The 13,432-nt window shown below is 44.6% G+C and overlaps 1 protein-coding gene across 4 annotated transcripts in view; it reads right to left on the reverse strand.

Moving 5' to 3' along the window:
* Window positions 1-451: 451 nt before the first annotated feature.
* LOC147898064 (uncharacterized) overlaps window positions 452-13,432 on the reverse strand; it is a 33,507-nt gene continuing 20,526 nt past the window's right edge. The window contains exons 5-6 of one of the 4 annotated variants that reach the window (XR_015541483.1): window positions 5,149-5,309; window positions 452-1,016 (exon numbers count right to left, since the gene is read on the reverse strand). Coding sequence is in view for 1 of the 4 variants with exons in the window: in XM_087378762.1 (XP_087234888.1) it covers window positions 5,280-5,309 (30 nt within the window). In the remaining 3 variants the exon portion in view is untranslated. Of the gene's footprint in view, window positions 1,123-4,598; window positions 5,310-13,432 lie in introns of those variants that run through there. The other 3 variants (XR_015541484.1, XR_015541485.1, XM_087378762.1) reach the window with 3 other exon arrangements.

A 13,432-nucleotide genomic window follows, 5' to 3' on the forward strand; every position in this document is an offset into this window, starting at 1 on the left:
TGCCCCTTATTCAAGGTCATACAAATCAGTTCACACAGTAAGCACGTTTTTGTGCTGAATGGATGCTAAACTAATCATAACCTTGGTATATGGCATATTTGCACTCTTTAAAAAGGACAGAACAGGAAAATTGAGAAAATTGTGTGTTCAATAACAGACGTTACAAAAGTAACTACGATACTTACCATGTTTGCATAAAGCATAACTGTTTGGTTTCTCTTTTGCTTTCGAAATAGAACAGCAATATACAACGGATTGTCCCATGCATTCTGCTAATTTAGTCAGGACATGTCCCCAAGAGCATACCAACAAACGAACTACAATAGGGGAATAAGCAAGTTGATCATGACAAAGAAACATGTATTTATTTCCTACGTCTGACCATCCTGCCATCCAATGAGAACTAAAATAAAAATTGTGTCATCTAATGAGATTTTGAGCTTTCAAATATAAAAAATAAAATCAATGATTATGAGTTATGGTATAGATCTTGCATCATACAAAAATCCAGCTACAGCGTACAGTCCTCTTTTCCAGCTGAGGGGCCCACAATTGCCCTCACACTGTCCAGGTACGAAGCTTGTGTTTTGCTCACATATAAATCAAATTTCCATCTGCTCCCGAGTCATTGGCAATTTCAATTCCAAATTAAACTCTCCACCTGCTTTGCAATGTTGCCAAGGGAGCTTCACAAGTGCTCCAACAAGGTTAGGAACTGCACTCATGACTTACGGCAAAATCTTTAACTCTCATGTTTCTTTTCTCCCTAATCCTACCCACTCAAATTAACCAATAAGCATTACAAAAAGTGAGCCACATACACTCACTTTCATGTAGCTGCCACTCACCATCCTTCCAACAGCTCTTTCCCATGAATCTCAAGGGCCTTCAATTCTCTTGCAGTAGATACAATTGGATGCTTGCCAGGTCCTTCTGCACTCTGTTTATATTTACGTCTTCTCAATAATCCCATGCATTCCCTCGTAGACCATTCAGGTGCAAGACTTCAGCCTCTTCTGCAACCCACATCAAGGGACAGATGAGAGCATCAAACCCAAGTTTGTGCTTGACTGCCTCCAAGAAGCTATAATCCAGCTTTCAAGAGAAAGACTAAAAGGTTGCCTGGATAAAGACAAGGTGAGAATACTTCTCAGACCAGAAGTTATTCCAAAGCAAGTTTCACCTCATAAAGATGCCCCCAGAGTGATAAAATGAGGCTTGTTTCTCAATAATTCAGTGGATCATATACTAGAAGTGTAGAATGCCCAATTTGGAACCAAATCCAGGTATGCCATTCAAGCAATTATCGAAAAATGTGGAGATTTTTCTGTTCTAGAGTCTCTGCATTACTTCACCCTCACAAATGAACGACAATGTGTTGTAAGATTAACAGACATAACTCAAACAACTATACTGTATTTTTCATGCGCGAGTGGAGGAGACACCTATATGGACAACTCAATATTCTCCATTAAGGAGGAAAGAATAACCTACCTTTGTAATACATGCAGAAGCTACGGAGTATGAAGAAGATTATAAGGGACATACCTTAGAAGGCCGCGCGCAGGGGGGGGGGGCGGGTGTGCGGTAAAGACTATCCCGCGTACATGCTTGACAAGTCCTTATTAACACTCTTGCTTACTAGATAGCCTTGGGACAAAAAGAAAGACAAGAAGAGGAGAGCTACCTTCATGGCTAAAGAGAGGAGGGAGATAAAAAATGAAGGCAAGGGACTCACAAGGGGCTCACCTACTAGTCTTTAAGATGGTGAGACACGGGGATGGCTTGCACATACAAATGGAAATGCCTAGAGAGGTATTACAAAAGGTTGAGCGCCTGTCGCCACCTGTGCCTGTGATGCAATCACCGCTATCCAGGACCACTATTATTGACATCCTGATTCCTGGCATCTCTTGCTTTCACCGCACAGTTCATCAGCCTCAGAGTTCATTATCCTGATGCCAAGAGCCAACCAATCTCATCTCTCTCTTCAGCTTGCGCTACCAGATCCTTGCTGACTACTCACACTGCTGCTTCCAATTACTACCACTAATACTGACTCACAAGGGGATCGGCTAGCACATACAAATGGGAATGCCTAGAAACGTATTACAAGAGGTTCAGCGCTTGTCACCACCTGCGCTCGCTATCCAGGAGCACATTTACTGATATCCTGATTCCTGGCATCTCTTGCTTTCACCGCACAGTTAATCAGCCTCAAAGTTCACAACCCTCTTCAGCTTGCGTTACCAGTCTTGTGCAGACTACTCACACTGCTACTTCCAATTACTACCACTATTACTTTGACCGTGTCTACTACATCATATAGGGGAGCTGCCTTCACACACTCCTAGAAGATAAAAACAACCAAACCTGCTCTCTAAGCACCAAAACAAGGGCAACCAAACAAGGAACGGAGCACCAGAGAGCACTGATAAGTGGTACAATGCAAGAAAGGACAGATTTTTGCCCCTTTTTGCCATGCCACTCCCTCTCTCTCAGGCTACTTCTACCTCATAGACCTTGGGGACTGCCTCCCCTCGAACCCATTCCTCAGCTTGCCCTATCCTCAAGCTGCCTTCTGCCCGCTTTCAATATGTCTTCTGCCCCTCCTCCTAATTCCCTCTCGCTGCGTGCGTGTGTGTGTGGGTGCGTGTGTCTTATACGGAGATCTTCTCGTGATGTATTCTTCCATTCTTCCACATCCCGTTTTGGGATAGTGCTTCTGTAATATAAAGCTACAAAATTTTCACCAAAAAATCAAGGGGGGGGGGGGGGGGGGGGGGGGGGGGCAAAGACCATTCCGTGAAAATCATGTTCACCCTCTTCAATCCTTATTAACACTGTTGCTTACTAGATAGTCTTGGGACAAGAAAAAAAGACCGGAAGAGAAGAACTACCATCAACAGTGGGTAAAGAGGGGAGGGAGGACAAAAATGAAGGCAAGTGACTCACAAGGGGCTCAGCTACTGGCCTTTGAGATGGTGAGACTAGAAGGACGGCCAGGATGGTACAAATGGCAATGCCTAGAGACGTATTACAAGAGGTTCAGTGCTTGTCGCCACCTGCGCCCGCTATCCAGGAGCAGTATTTATTGACATCCCGATTCCTGGCATCTCTTGCTTTCACTGCACAGTTCATCAGCCTCAGAGTTCAATACCCTGATGCCAGGAGCCAACCAATCTCATCTCTCCCTTCAGCTTGCACTACCAAATCCTGTGCACACTGCTACTTCCCATTACTACCACTATTACTTTGACCGTATCTACTACATCATATATGGGATCTGCCTTCACACACTCCTAGAAGGTTAAAACAACCAAAACTGCTCTCCGGCCACACTGGTAATGTCACTTGGCACTGCTGCTAAAAACACTTGGCACTTGGTAATGTCAATGGCCATGCCCGGTTGGTAATGCCCACACTGGCACTGCTTCTTGACCCTTTTTGCTACACATCCCCCTCTCTCTTTGCTACACCTCCCCCTTTCTCTCAGGCTACTTCTTCTACCTCATAGACCTTGGGAACTGTCTCCCCTCGAACCCATTCCTCAGCTTGCCCTATTGTTGTCTGCCCCTCCCCCTAATTCCCATTGTGTACCCTACCGACCCTGCCCCCTTGTCGTTATTTTGGCTACCCCAGCCCCCTTGTTGCTAGCTTTACTCCCCCTTGCCCCTTCGAGCCACCCCCCATCTCTCTTTCTCACCTTTGTACTCCTTTCATTGCTGCCCCTCGTCCCCTTTATCAGCCCCAAATCCCCTTTCTCAATGGGCTCCTTAAGGAGCAGCTATCCTGTAGAGCCCTTAAATATCATCGACTCCTTGGGTGCACACTTTCGAGCCAACTGCAAGGACGGCTTGCCCTCTTGCAGGATGGCATGCCTAAGATGACAGTAATAGTTTCAAAAAAATGCTCAAAGCCCTTAAATCTATTGCACACAAGTCAAGGGCCTTCAATTCCCTGATGAGCACCACACAAGTCCACTGTTGATAATTGACAGTTTAGTCCATTGCAGTCGCTCAACTAGTACTAAAATAACCTAAATTTGAGCTAAAAAACAAAAAGATGTTAACAATTATCAAAACCACCTCAAAAAGAAAGCAAATTTGTAAGTGCATCCATGCATGCACACAACTGGCTGTAAATGTGCGGATGTCTAAGCACACAAAGGACCTCATGTGTGTAAGGCTAGCAAAAAGAATTCACCACCATTGTAACCATTGAAAGCTGTTGCACTTTCAATTTGATAAAAACAGGTTTGTACAAAGGAAAATAGTCCCCTCATGCCAACCAAAATAAACATAAGAATTATGCAATAACCAAGATGTTAACCTCCTACACTTCAAGGATTAGCTACATTCTCAATATTTTTCTCTGAAACATAGATTAATGGTCCTGGAGAACTTAATACATTGCAAGATTCAAGCTTCTAATCACCCATCAAAACAACACATCCAAAAATTAACCAACTTAAAGAATTACATAGAGGTCTTTTCACAAACCACTCCCCACTAAATTACAAATCGGCTGATATGCTCCAATATGGTCCTGAGCATTTCCAATAGAACAAGTACACACCCCTCCCCCACGTGTACATCCCCACATGCCTGCACACCCACATACAAAAGCACATGCAGATGCACACAATAACACGTGTGCACACACACACACACAAACACACGCATGCACGCACGTGTGCGCATGTGCACATATGCAACCTGTAAACAAATTGTTATTCGTGTATCTACCAAACTCAAGCAGATATAAAAATGGACTGGCATTTGTGAAGAAAACAGATCAACCTAATTTTCTGAAACGTATGCACATGATAGTACCAAGATCCTCAATAAAGTTTCTCAAAGAACACAAAATACTCTTCTCCATGCATACTTTTCCAGTAAACAGACCCTGTCAATTGCTGATACCAACAAAACTTTCTGAATCTCAGCTCCCCTTTTTGGTTTGAATCACCGCCTCTTTGAAAGGGTCTTAAGGGTATGCTTTAGCACCTCATCATCACTATCACATACGCAGACAGGCAGCACAAACTGTACAGAGTACAATCTCCAATGAGTTCAAACCTCAGATTAAAATACAATGCGTACTTCTTTAGTGGTATAGGACTCATATCATAGAAGAGCATTTTACCTTCTGCAGCGCATAGGCCAACAACCAAAGGCCTAGCCTGGCATCACTCTATTATCCCAGATCTTCAGTTACTTCTAAACCTGAGCTAATGAGAATATTGCTTCCTCAATCCCTGACCTTGCCGTTGCCTTTTAGACCTTCAAATACTTGTCAATGTAGCCCTATGAGAAAGGATAAAAAAGCATTCAGATGTACATTAATAGATCCAATGACTTTACAAAAACTTCTAACAAGCCATGCAAATAGATCCAATGACTTTACAAGAACTTCCAACAGCCTTGGAAAGATTGCATTGACAAGAAGGCCTTGAAATTCCTTTCATAGAAGGAGACTTTTTGTAACATTCCATTGGGTCCCATGGGTCGATTTCAGGCCCCCAGAGGACGATAATAATAGTTTCTTTCTTTCTTTCTTTCTCTCTCTCTCTCTCGCGTATGATACCACTGGAGGAAAAGCATTATGCCAATACATGAAATACCTCAACAAGCTTGAAAAGATGGATGCACGTTGGATAACACACAGGCTACAAAGACCACTGGTTGGTACAGAGATGGGGAGGAATAGATGGAGCTATGGGGCATAAAGGAGGGCATAAAGGCTGCTGATATACCAGAAGACTCAAGTGAAGTCAGAAAAATTAGTAATGCAGAAAATGCTACAAAAATTATGGCTAGACCCAAGGACAAAAATGCAGTTCTATAAGCAGGAAATTAACCTGATGGACAGGTATGACAATGCAGAAAAATCTTGCAGATGATATATCAATATTCAAAAGGCATTTAATCTACAAAATAAGGACCAGCTCACATGATCTAGAGATGGAGAAAGGCAGGCGGGCAAGACCCCAGATACCAAGAGAGGAAAGAATCTGCAAAATCTGCCCCACAAGGGAGATAGAAGATGAGCAACACATGCTCCTAAAATGCTGAACCTTTTTTTTTGCAATGAACCTAAAATGCTGAACCTATGCACACATCAGAGAAAAAAATAGTAGCAGCAGGGGTAACCTGACAAATATGCAAGAACAGCAGTCCAAAAGTTTGGAAGCTAGAGCACCATTGGGGTGAAGCAGGGCTTCCCTCTCTCACCGACTCTCTTTAAACTCTACATCGATGATATCGCATCTTTCATAGATCGCCTAGGGGGCGAGGGTTCATTACTAGGTGATCTCCTCATACAGATATTGCTATATGCTGATTATATAGTCCTTATATCCTCTTTGCCGGAGGGGCTGAAGAGAGACCTGGAGGCATTAGAGGTGTTTTGCAGAGAGAGAGACCTGACAGTCAACCTTGGGAAAACTAAGGTTATGATCTTCAACACCTCACGAGCAGTGATTCGTCAACTTAGTTTCACCTACAGTGGTAAGGCAGTGGAGATAGTGCAGTCGTACACATATTTGGGAGCAGTCTTCATAGGACCCATCTTCACGATGACCCATGCAGCCCAAGCACGGCTCACACAAGGGCGTAGTGCTTTGGCTACACTAGAGCGACAGTGCTTCTAGGCGCACTCCAAGATCCACCGACGAAGGGCGGGCTTTTTGACACACTGGTGCGACCGACTGCCATGTATGCAGCACCGTTCCGAGGATGCGATCTTCCGAGGATAGACTGGAGGGGCTTCAAGCGGCTACAGGTGACGATGGGGTCAAGTATGATCCAATGTAAGCCCTCAGTCCCACATGAGATAGTACAGGCAGAGTTTGCCATGACCCCTCTCCAGGTTGATGCCATCTTTCAGACAGTGACTTTCATCCACAGAGTCTGGGACTTACCCCACTAGAGACTTCCGAGGTTGGCCCTAGAGTCATCCAAACGACTAGCGGAGAGCGGGGCAAACACATGGTATGCACGCATATACCAGGCACAGTATCCAGATGGACAGGTTTCCCCCCTTTCACTACAACATGGATGCGCCTCCTGAGTCAATCCCGCAAGATGAGATCAACCGTATCATACGGTTAGACCTCAGACACCTTGGCATCAAGGCTACTACACCCTACTCTCTGCTACTTCTAGAGACAGGATGCTTACCCATAAAGTTACATGCTTTAAAGAAGGTACTCAGATACATTACAAAGGTCAAAGGCATAAATGCCGAAAGAGGGCATGGGGAGAAAGTCAAAAGCCCCAAAGGACAAACAAGAGCAAGATTTTGGCATCTGGATGGGCACTAGATCTGAGAAATTGGTTCAGGAAGTGGGAGGTAGAGGAGTACTTGAACTACTCACCAAAGGAGGTAGATGAAGATGCTTTTCATCGTGACCTGCTGAATGCACTACACAGGAAATGGCAAACAGCTAAAAATAGAGATAAGTTCGAGTACTACTGCACATTTATCAACCCCAATATTGGCCCAGTTATGCGGCAGAGGAGTCAGCCACGCAGAAGTACATTTGCACACCTATGGCAATGCATAAGCGGAGGGCTTTGGCTTCACTTCGCACCCGATCACACCAGCTGCAAATTGAAATAGGAGGATGGAAAGACATGCCAAGAGAGAGCAGAATATGCCAATTATGTGACCAGGGTATGCCAGAAACAGAAGAACACATGGTAATGATATGCCCTTACTATGCACACATTAGGAAAAAGTTCAGCTCTCTTCTTGAGGGACATAACAGACTGGCTGATTGGCTACATAAGGCGTCACCCTCAGCTTTAGGAACATTTGTATCTAAGCTTTTCAAGCACAGAAACTCACCTAGACATAAAGGTAGTTTCTCTTATTACCCTCCCCTTTGAGGGAGGAGTCTTTATGTATGTAAGGTTTTGTAATGTTTCAGGTCCCATAGGCCGATTTTTGGTCTTCAGAGGACGATAATATATTCTTCTTCTTCTTCTTCTTCTTCTTCTTCTTCTCTCTCTCTCTCTCTCTCTTAGTATAGTTTGGATGCACCCCTTGAGTCGATCCTGCGAGATGAGATTAACCATATCATACCGTTAGATCTTCTCCAGCTCCACATGTCTCGAGCTTGGGGGGGAGATCAAGAGCTTCCCACCAAGACACAGTTCTACCATGACAATTTCCTAAATGTCTCAGAGGAGGGATTCATCGTCAGACCCCTATATCTTGAGGACAGAAGAGTCTCACATGCGATAAGGATCGCCATTGGGCAGATGCGGGTTTCATCCCATCAGCTGAGGATTGAGACAAGGAGAGCAGCACGTATGCCTACAGAGCAGCGGACCTGCAGGTTATGCACACTGGGAGTGGTTGAGACAGAGGAACACTTTCTTTGCACCTGCCCAGCCTACTACGAGATCCGGGGATGATACCACTACCTCTATCGGGATAGGAGTGGCTTCGGCCCACTATCACGCTCAATCCATTTCCATGACCAGGTCCACATTGGACTCTACCTGCTTGAGATGCGCCGGCATTGCCACGACAGATTGGAGAGCAGCAGGAGGCGATCACACTACAAGATGCAGAGGCTGACCACAGACAGCGGCATGTCATAGATTTTTATGCATTCGAGTCAGCTCCAGGACACAATGGGGTGGAGGAGGAGCTAGCTGCTATGCAGGCAGTCTGGATTACCGAGAGAGGACTGCATAGGCCACCCACGACATGGAGAGAGCCCAAAGCACACTCAATTGAGGTTTGCCCTATCACAGCTTTCCTCACAGGGGACCGCCCGAGACGAGGGGTCACTCTGAACATAGCTCAATAGGTTCAGAGATCGAGGAGACCACACCCTGATGCCACAGCATGAGACAGCCAGACAGACTCAAAATTGAGACATTTTCACCACTCATAGACGAGCCACCACAGTGCCCGGTTTCAGTTTTTGAGTTTCCAGTTCCAGTTCTCAACCTGCTCCAGATAGCAGATAGCACATGATATGATATATTTTTTGTACTTGTTTTTGTTTGAGCCATTGAGCTCTTTTTATTTTAGCACAGTACTCAGCAAAGGATCTTAGCATGCCCTTTGCCTCAGCCCCTTGTGGCTTGTATGAGTTTTTCTCTGTGGTGTCACTTTGTCCCATAGGCTCGAGTGGACGTTAATATATCTTTCTTTTATTTCTTTCTCTCTCCCCAAGACACAATGGAGTGGAGGAGGAGATGGCTGATATGAGGACAGTATGGGATCAAGGGAGAGAGCAAACATGGCGCCACCGAGCGAGGGACACATAGACCAACACAGAGTGGGACCAGAGCACACACAATTGAGGTCCCGACCTATCTCAGCTCTCCTCAGAGGAGATCGCCAAAGACAAGGCATCACCCTTGATATAGCACATCGGATCCAGAGATCGAGGAGACCACGTCCTCCACAACGCAAGACAGCCCAACAGACGCAGATCCGAAATATCTTCACACCACACTGGAGAGCTACCATGATGCCGGGTTTCGATTTCTAGGTCTCAGACCTCATCTTACATTTGAGCATGAGGGCCTTAGCATACCCTTTGCTCTTACTTCAGCCCCACGAGGCTTGTACGAGCTATCTTTTTTTGGACATACTTTGTCACATAGGCCCGCGAGGCCTTCCGAGGACGTTAATATATCTTTCTTTCTTTCTCTCTCGATACGGAGTACGCCCTCAGTCCCTCATCACATTATACAAGCAGAATTCGCCACGACACCCATCCACATTGATGCCAACTTTCATACAGTGACATATATCCATAGGGTTTGAGCTTTGCCTAGCTGGAGATTGCCGAGATTGGCACCAAAGTCATCATGAAAGGCTCGTAGATAGTGGGGTTGGTGTGCATGTGTCTCAAGATGGCTTGATAGCCACGGGATCCAGATGAGTCGACTACTGTCCTTTCAGTACAGTTAATAGACTACAAATAACCAACCAATATTGTTATATCAACAATTCAGCAAATATACAACTGGCAGATTGGGAGCTAGAGTGTAGGATCGTTAGATGATAGAGAGAGAGCAAGGTGAAAAGAGTCCATAGAGTCTTAGCCATCACATCAATCTTTAGTAATAGAAAAGAAAGAGTACAAAGTACTTGTACCTAGACCTAGGACTAAGTGTCCTAGGTGTCACATAGGACTAAGTGTCCTATGTGGCCTAAAAGGCACTAAAACTATAAGTGCCTATACCAAGATGAATCCGAGAACATTCCCAAACTCATCCTTTAAAAACACAACATAGTGCAGTTTCAATCTCATGATAGTCACTCACAAGGTTGAAAACCATAAACTCCATCATGCATAGCAAGGACTAGCTACTATGACATCCCCACTGACGTCATCAGCACCCAACAGTGGGTGTAGACCATAGTATACACACATACAAATCCACACACCCACACATACTTGAGCATCCATTTATACAAAGTCTTCGTATTGAGTTTCTGTCAGCACTCCGAAGGTGAAGGGCAGACTCAGCCATGACGAAGGCTAGCACTAAAGGAGAAGGCTAATCAAAAGGTAGTCCAAAATCTCTTCAATCAAGCTACAACTGCTTGTGAAGTCTAAACGTTTTCATTTTAGTCTCTCCCCAACGAGCATCTAAATCTAAATCTAGCTGATAGGGCAAACGCACCATTTAAGATAGAAAGAATTATCACAATACCAGCAGGCTGCAACTATAAGTGCCTATATTTATGCCTACAAGGCACATGCCCTGGCCTATAAGAACCACCAGAAGATGGCCTACAAACCCCCCTCCATGGGATGGGCTGAAGTACTCTAGAAACGTCTCAGAATACCTGGTATTCTATGGTCATGGTGGCACATGTTCATCCAAAAGGAATAGCCACCTATGAGTGTACAAGGGATGTCAAATCATGTAACAAAGGGAACCAAGTGTAAAGCCTGTCGGAAGACTTCGAACTTGGGACGAGGAAGTGCCTTTGTAAACATATCTGCTATGTTGTCCTCTGTGGGAAGATAGGACAACTCTATGTCTCCTACTGACAACCACTCCCAAACATAATGATAGTGAACTTCAATATGCTTGGTACACGCATGAAACACTGGGTTACGCGCAATGGCCAAAGCACTCTGGCTATCAGTGTAGACAATAGTGGAGGATGTCTGGCGAATACCAAGATCTGTAAGTAACTCTCGAAGCCAAACACTCTAACAATTGCCGGTATGTGACACTCTGGTGTCGAAACATCCTGCCCAGTCACTATCCGTATAAGCATGCATGGTAAGTGAACCCTGATCACCATAGAAGAGGGCTAAATCCTGAGTGCCTCTGAGATATCTAAAGACTCTCTTCACTACCTGCCAATGCTGTGAACTGGGCATGTGCATGAATCTGCTGAGCTGAGATACTGCATACTGTAAGTAAGGTCTGGTGTGACATAAATAAATAAGGCATCCAACAACCTGCTGATAAAGAGTGATATCACATGGTGGGCTCCCATCATGAGCTGAGAATTTGAAGCCAGGGTCCACTGGAGTAGAAATTGGCTTGCAATCCTCGAACTGAAAACGATCAAGGAGCTGTCCAATATACTTGGACTGTGACATCATGATACCCCCCTCAACATGAGCAAACTGAATGCCCAAATAATAGTGGAGCTGTCCCATGTCTGACATTTCAAAAACCTGCTGCAAATCAGCCTTGAAAGCTGCAAAATGCTGAGTATCTGGGCCCGTGATGAGCATATCATCCACATATAAGATCAGCACTACTGTAGGACTATTCTGAAAACCAAGGGATAGTAAGTGTGCATGAATTTTGGCATACCATGCCATGGGTGCCTGCTTCAAACCATAAAGGGATTTTCTAAGCCGGCATACCTTGTTTTCAGAATTAACAACCTCAAAGCCAGGAGGTTGTGTAACATAGACTTCTTCCTGCAGATCCCCATGAAGAAAAGCAGTCTTGATGTCAAGTTGGTGCACTTGCCAATGATGATGGGCTGCAATGGCAATGACACATCTAATGGTAGTAATCCTTGATGTGGGAGCAAAGGTCTCCTCAAAGTCAATGCCTCGTTGTTGGGCATACCCTTTCGCAACAAGACGGACATTGTATCGATCTATACTGCCATCATATTTCCTTTTTAATTTGTAGACCCACCGGGTACCAATGGCATGCTTGCCGGGAGGGAGATCTACTAATTCCCATGTGTCATTTTTAGCAATGGATTGTAACTCAGCTCTCATTGCATCCATCCACTCTTTGCTGTCAAAAGCATCTTTATGGCACAAAGGCTCTTCATTGCAAGCTATAGCAAGGAGTGCAAACTCAAGAAAGTGACCATGCATCTGTCTATTCCCTGATCTTGTCCAAGCAGCAAAAGGCTGATCTTGTGTGCTGTCCCTCAATGTATCAAGAAGCCATCTGGGAACTTGCCTTTGCTGTCTATTGACAGCTCTTTCTTCAATCACTGCATCATGAATAGTGGGATCATTTTGTGCTGGAAGAGAAACCTGCAAATCAGCATGGGGTACTGGCTGATCATTGCTTGTTGAAGGGTCTGCAGGAGGCTCATGTTGCTGGTCAAAGTCTTCCTCATCTTCCTCTGATGAAGGCAGAGGTAACCAAGAGTCAAAGGCATCAAACATGTCAACATCTAGCTTAGCTTTGCAGTCCACAAGAGGAGAAGCTGAATGTTCAGCAAAGATTACATCTCTACTGACAATAATCTTCCCTCTATTTGGTTGGTATAACTGATACCCTCTGCTCTCCTGGCTGTAACCAATAAATATGCATTTGATTGCCTTGTCATCAAGCTTATGTCTCAGCTGAGATGGTACATGAACATATGCAAGAGACCCAAAAACTCTCATGTGTGAAAGTGAAGGCTTCCTGCCTTTCCATGCTTCATAAGGTATAACAGTCTTCAATGCCCTTGTAAGTGATCTATTTAGCACATAGTTGGCACACATCACTGCATCAAGCCAAAATTTAATGGGCAAAGACTTGGCCTTAAGCATGCATCTAGCCATCTCCATTGTGGACTTGTTTTTCCTTTAGAAACAGGATTCTACTGAGGAGTGTAAGGAGTAGTGCATAAGTGAACAATGCCCCGTGAAGACAGAAATGCATCAAACTCCTTTGACATACTATCTGTGTTGAGGGTGACAAGCTTGCATCCTGATTCATTCTCAACCATATTCAGCCACCTCTAAAAGCATGAGAAAACTTCAGATTTGGCTTTTAAAGGATATACCCAGCAATATCTTGCGAAATCATCAATGAGAGTCGGATATACCCAGCAATATCTTGCGAAATCATCAATGAGAGTCGGATATACCCAGCAATATCTTGCGAAATCATCAATGAGAGTCAAAAAAAATTTGTACCTCCCAATGGCATTTGTCCTTATTGGGCCACAGACATCACTGTGT

The sequence above is a fragment of the Dipteris shenzhenensis genome, chromosome 9, assembly GCF_047967505.1.
Source record: "Dipteris shenzhenensis isolate YYH24624 ecotype China chromosome 9, Dip_SZ_1.0, whole genome shotgun sequence".
Classification (NCBI taxonomy): domain Eukaryota; kingdom Viridiplantae; phylum Streptophyta; class Polypodiopsida; order Gleicheniales; family Dipteridaceae; genus Dipteris; species Dipteris shenzhenensis.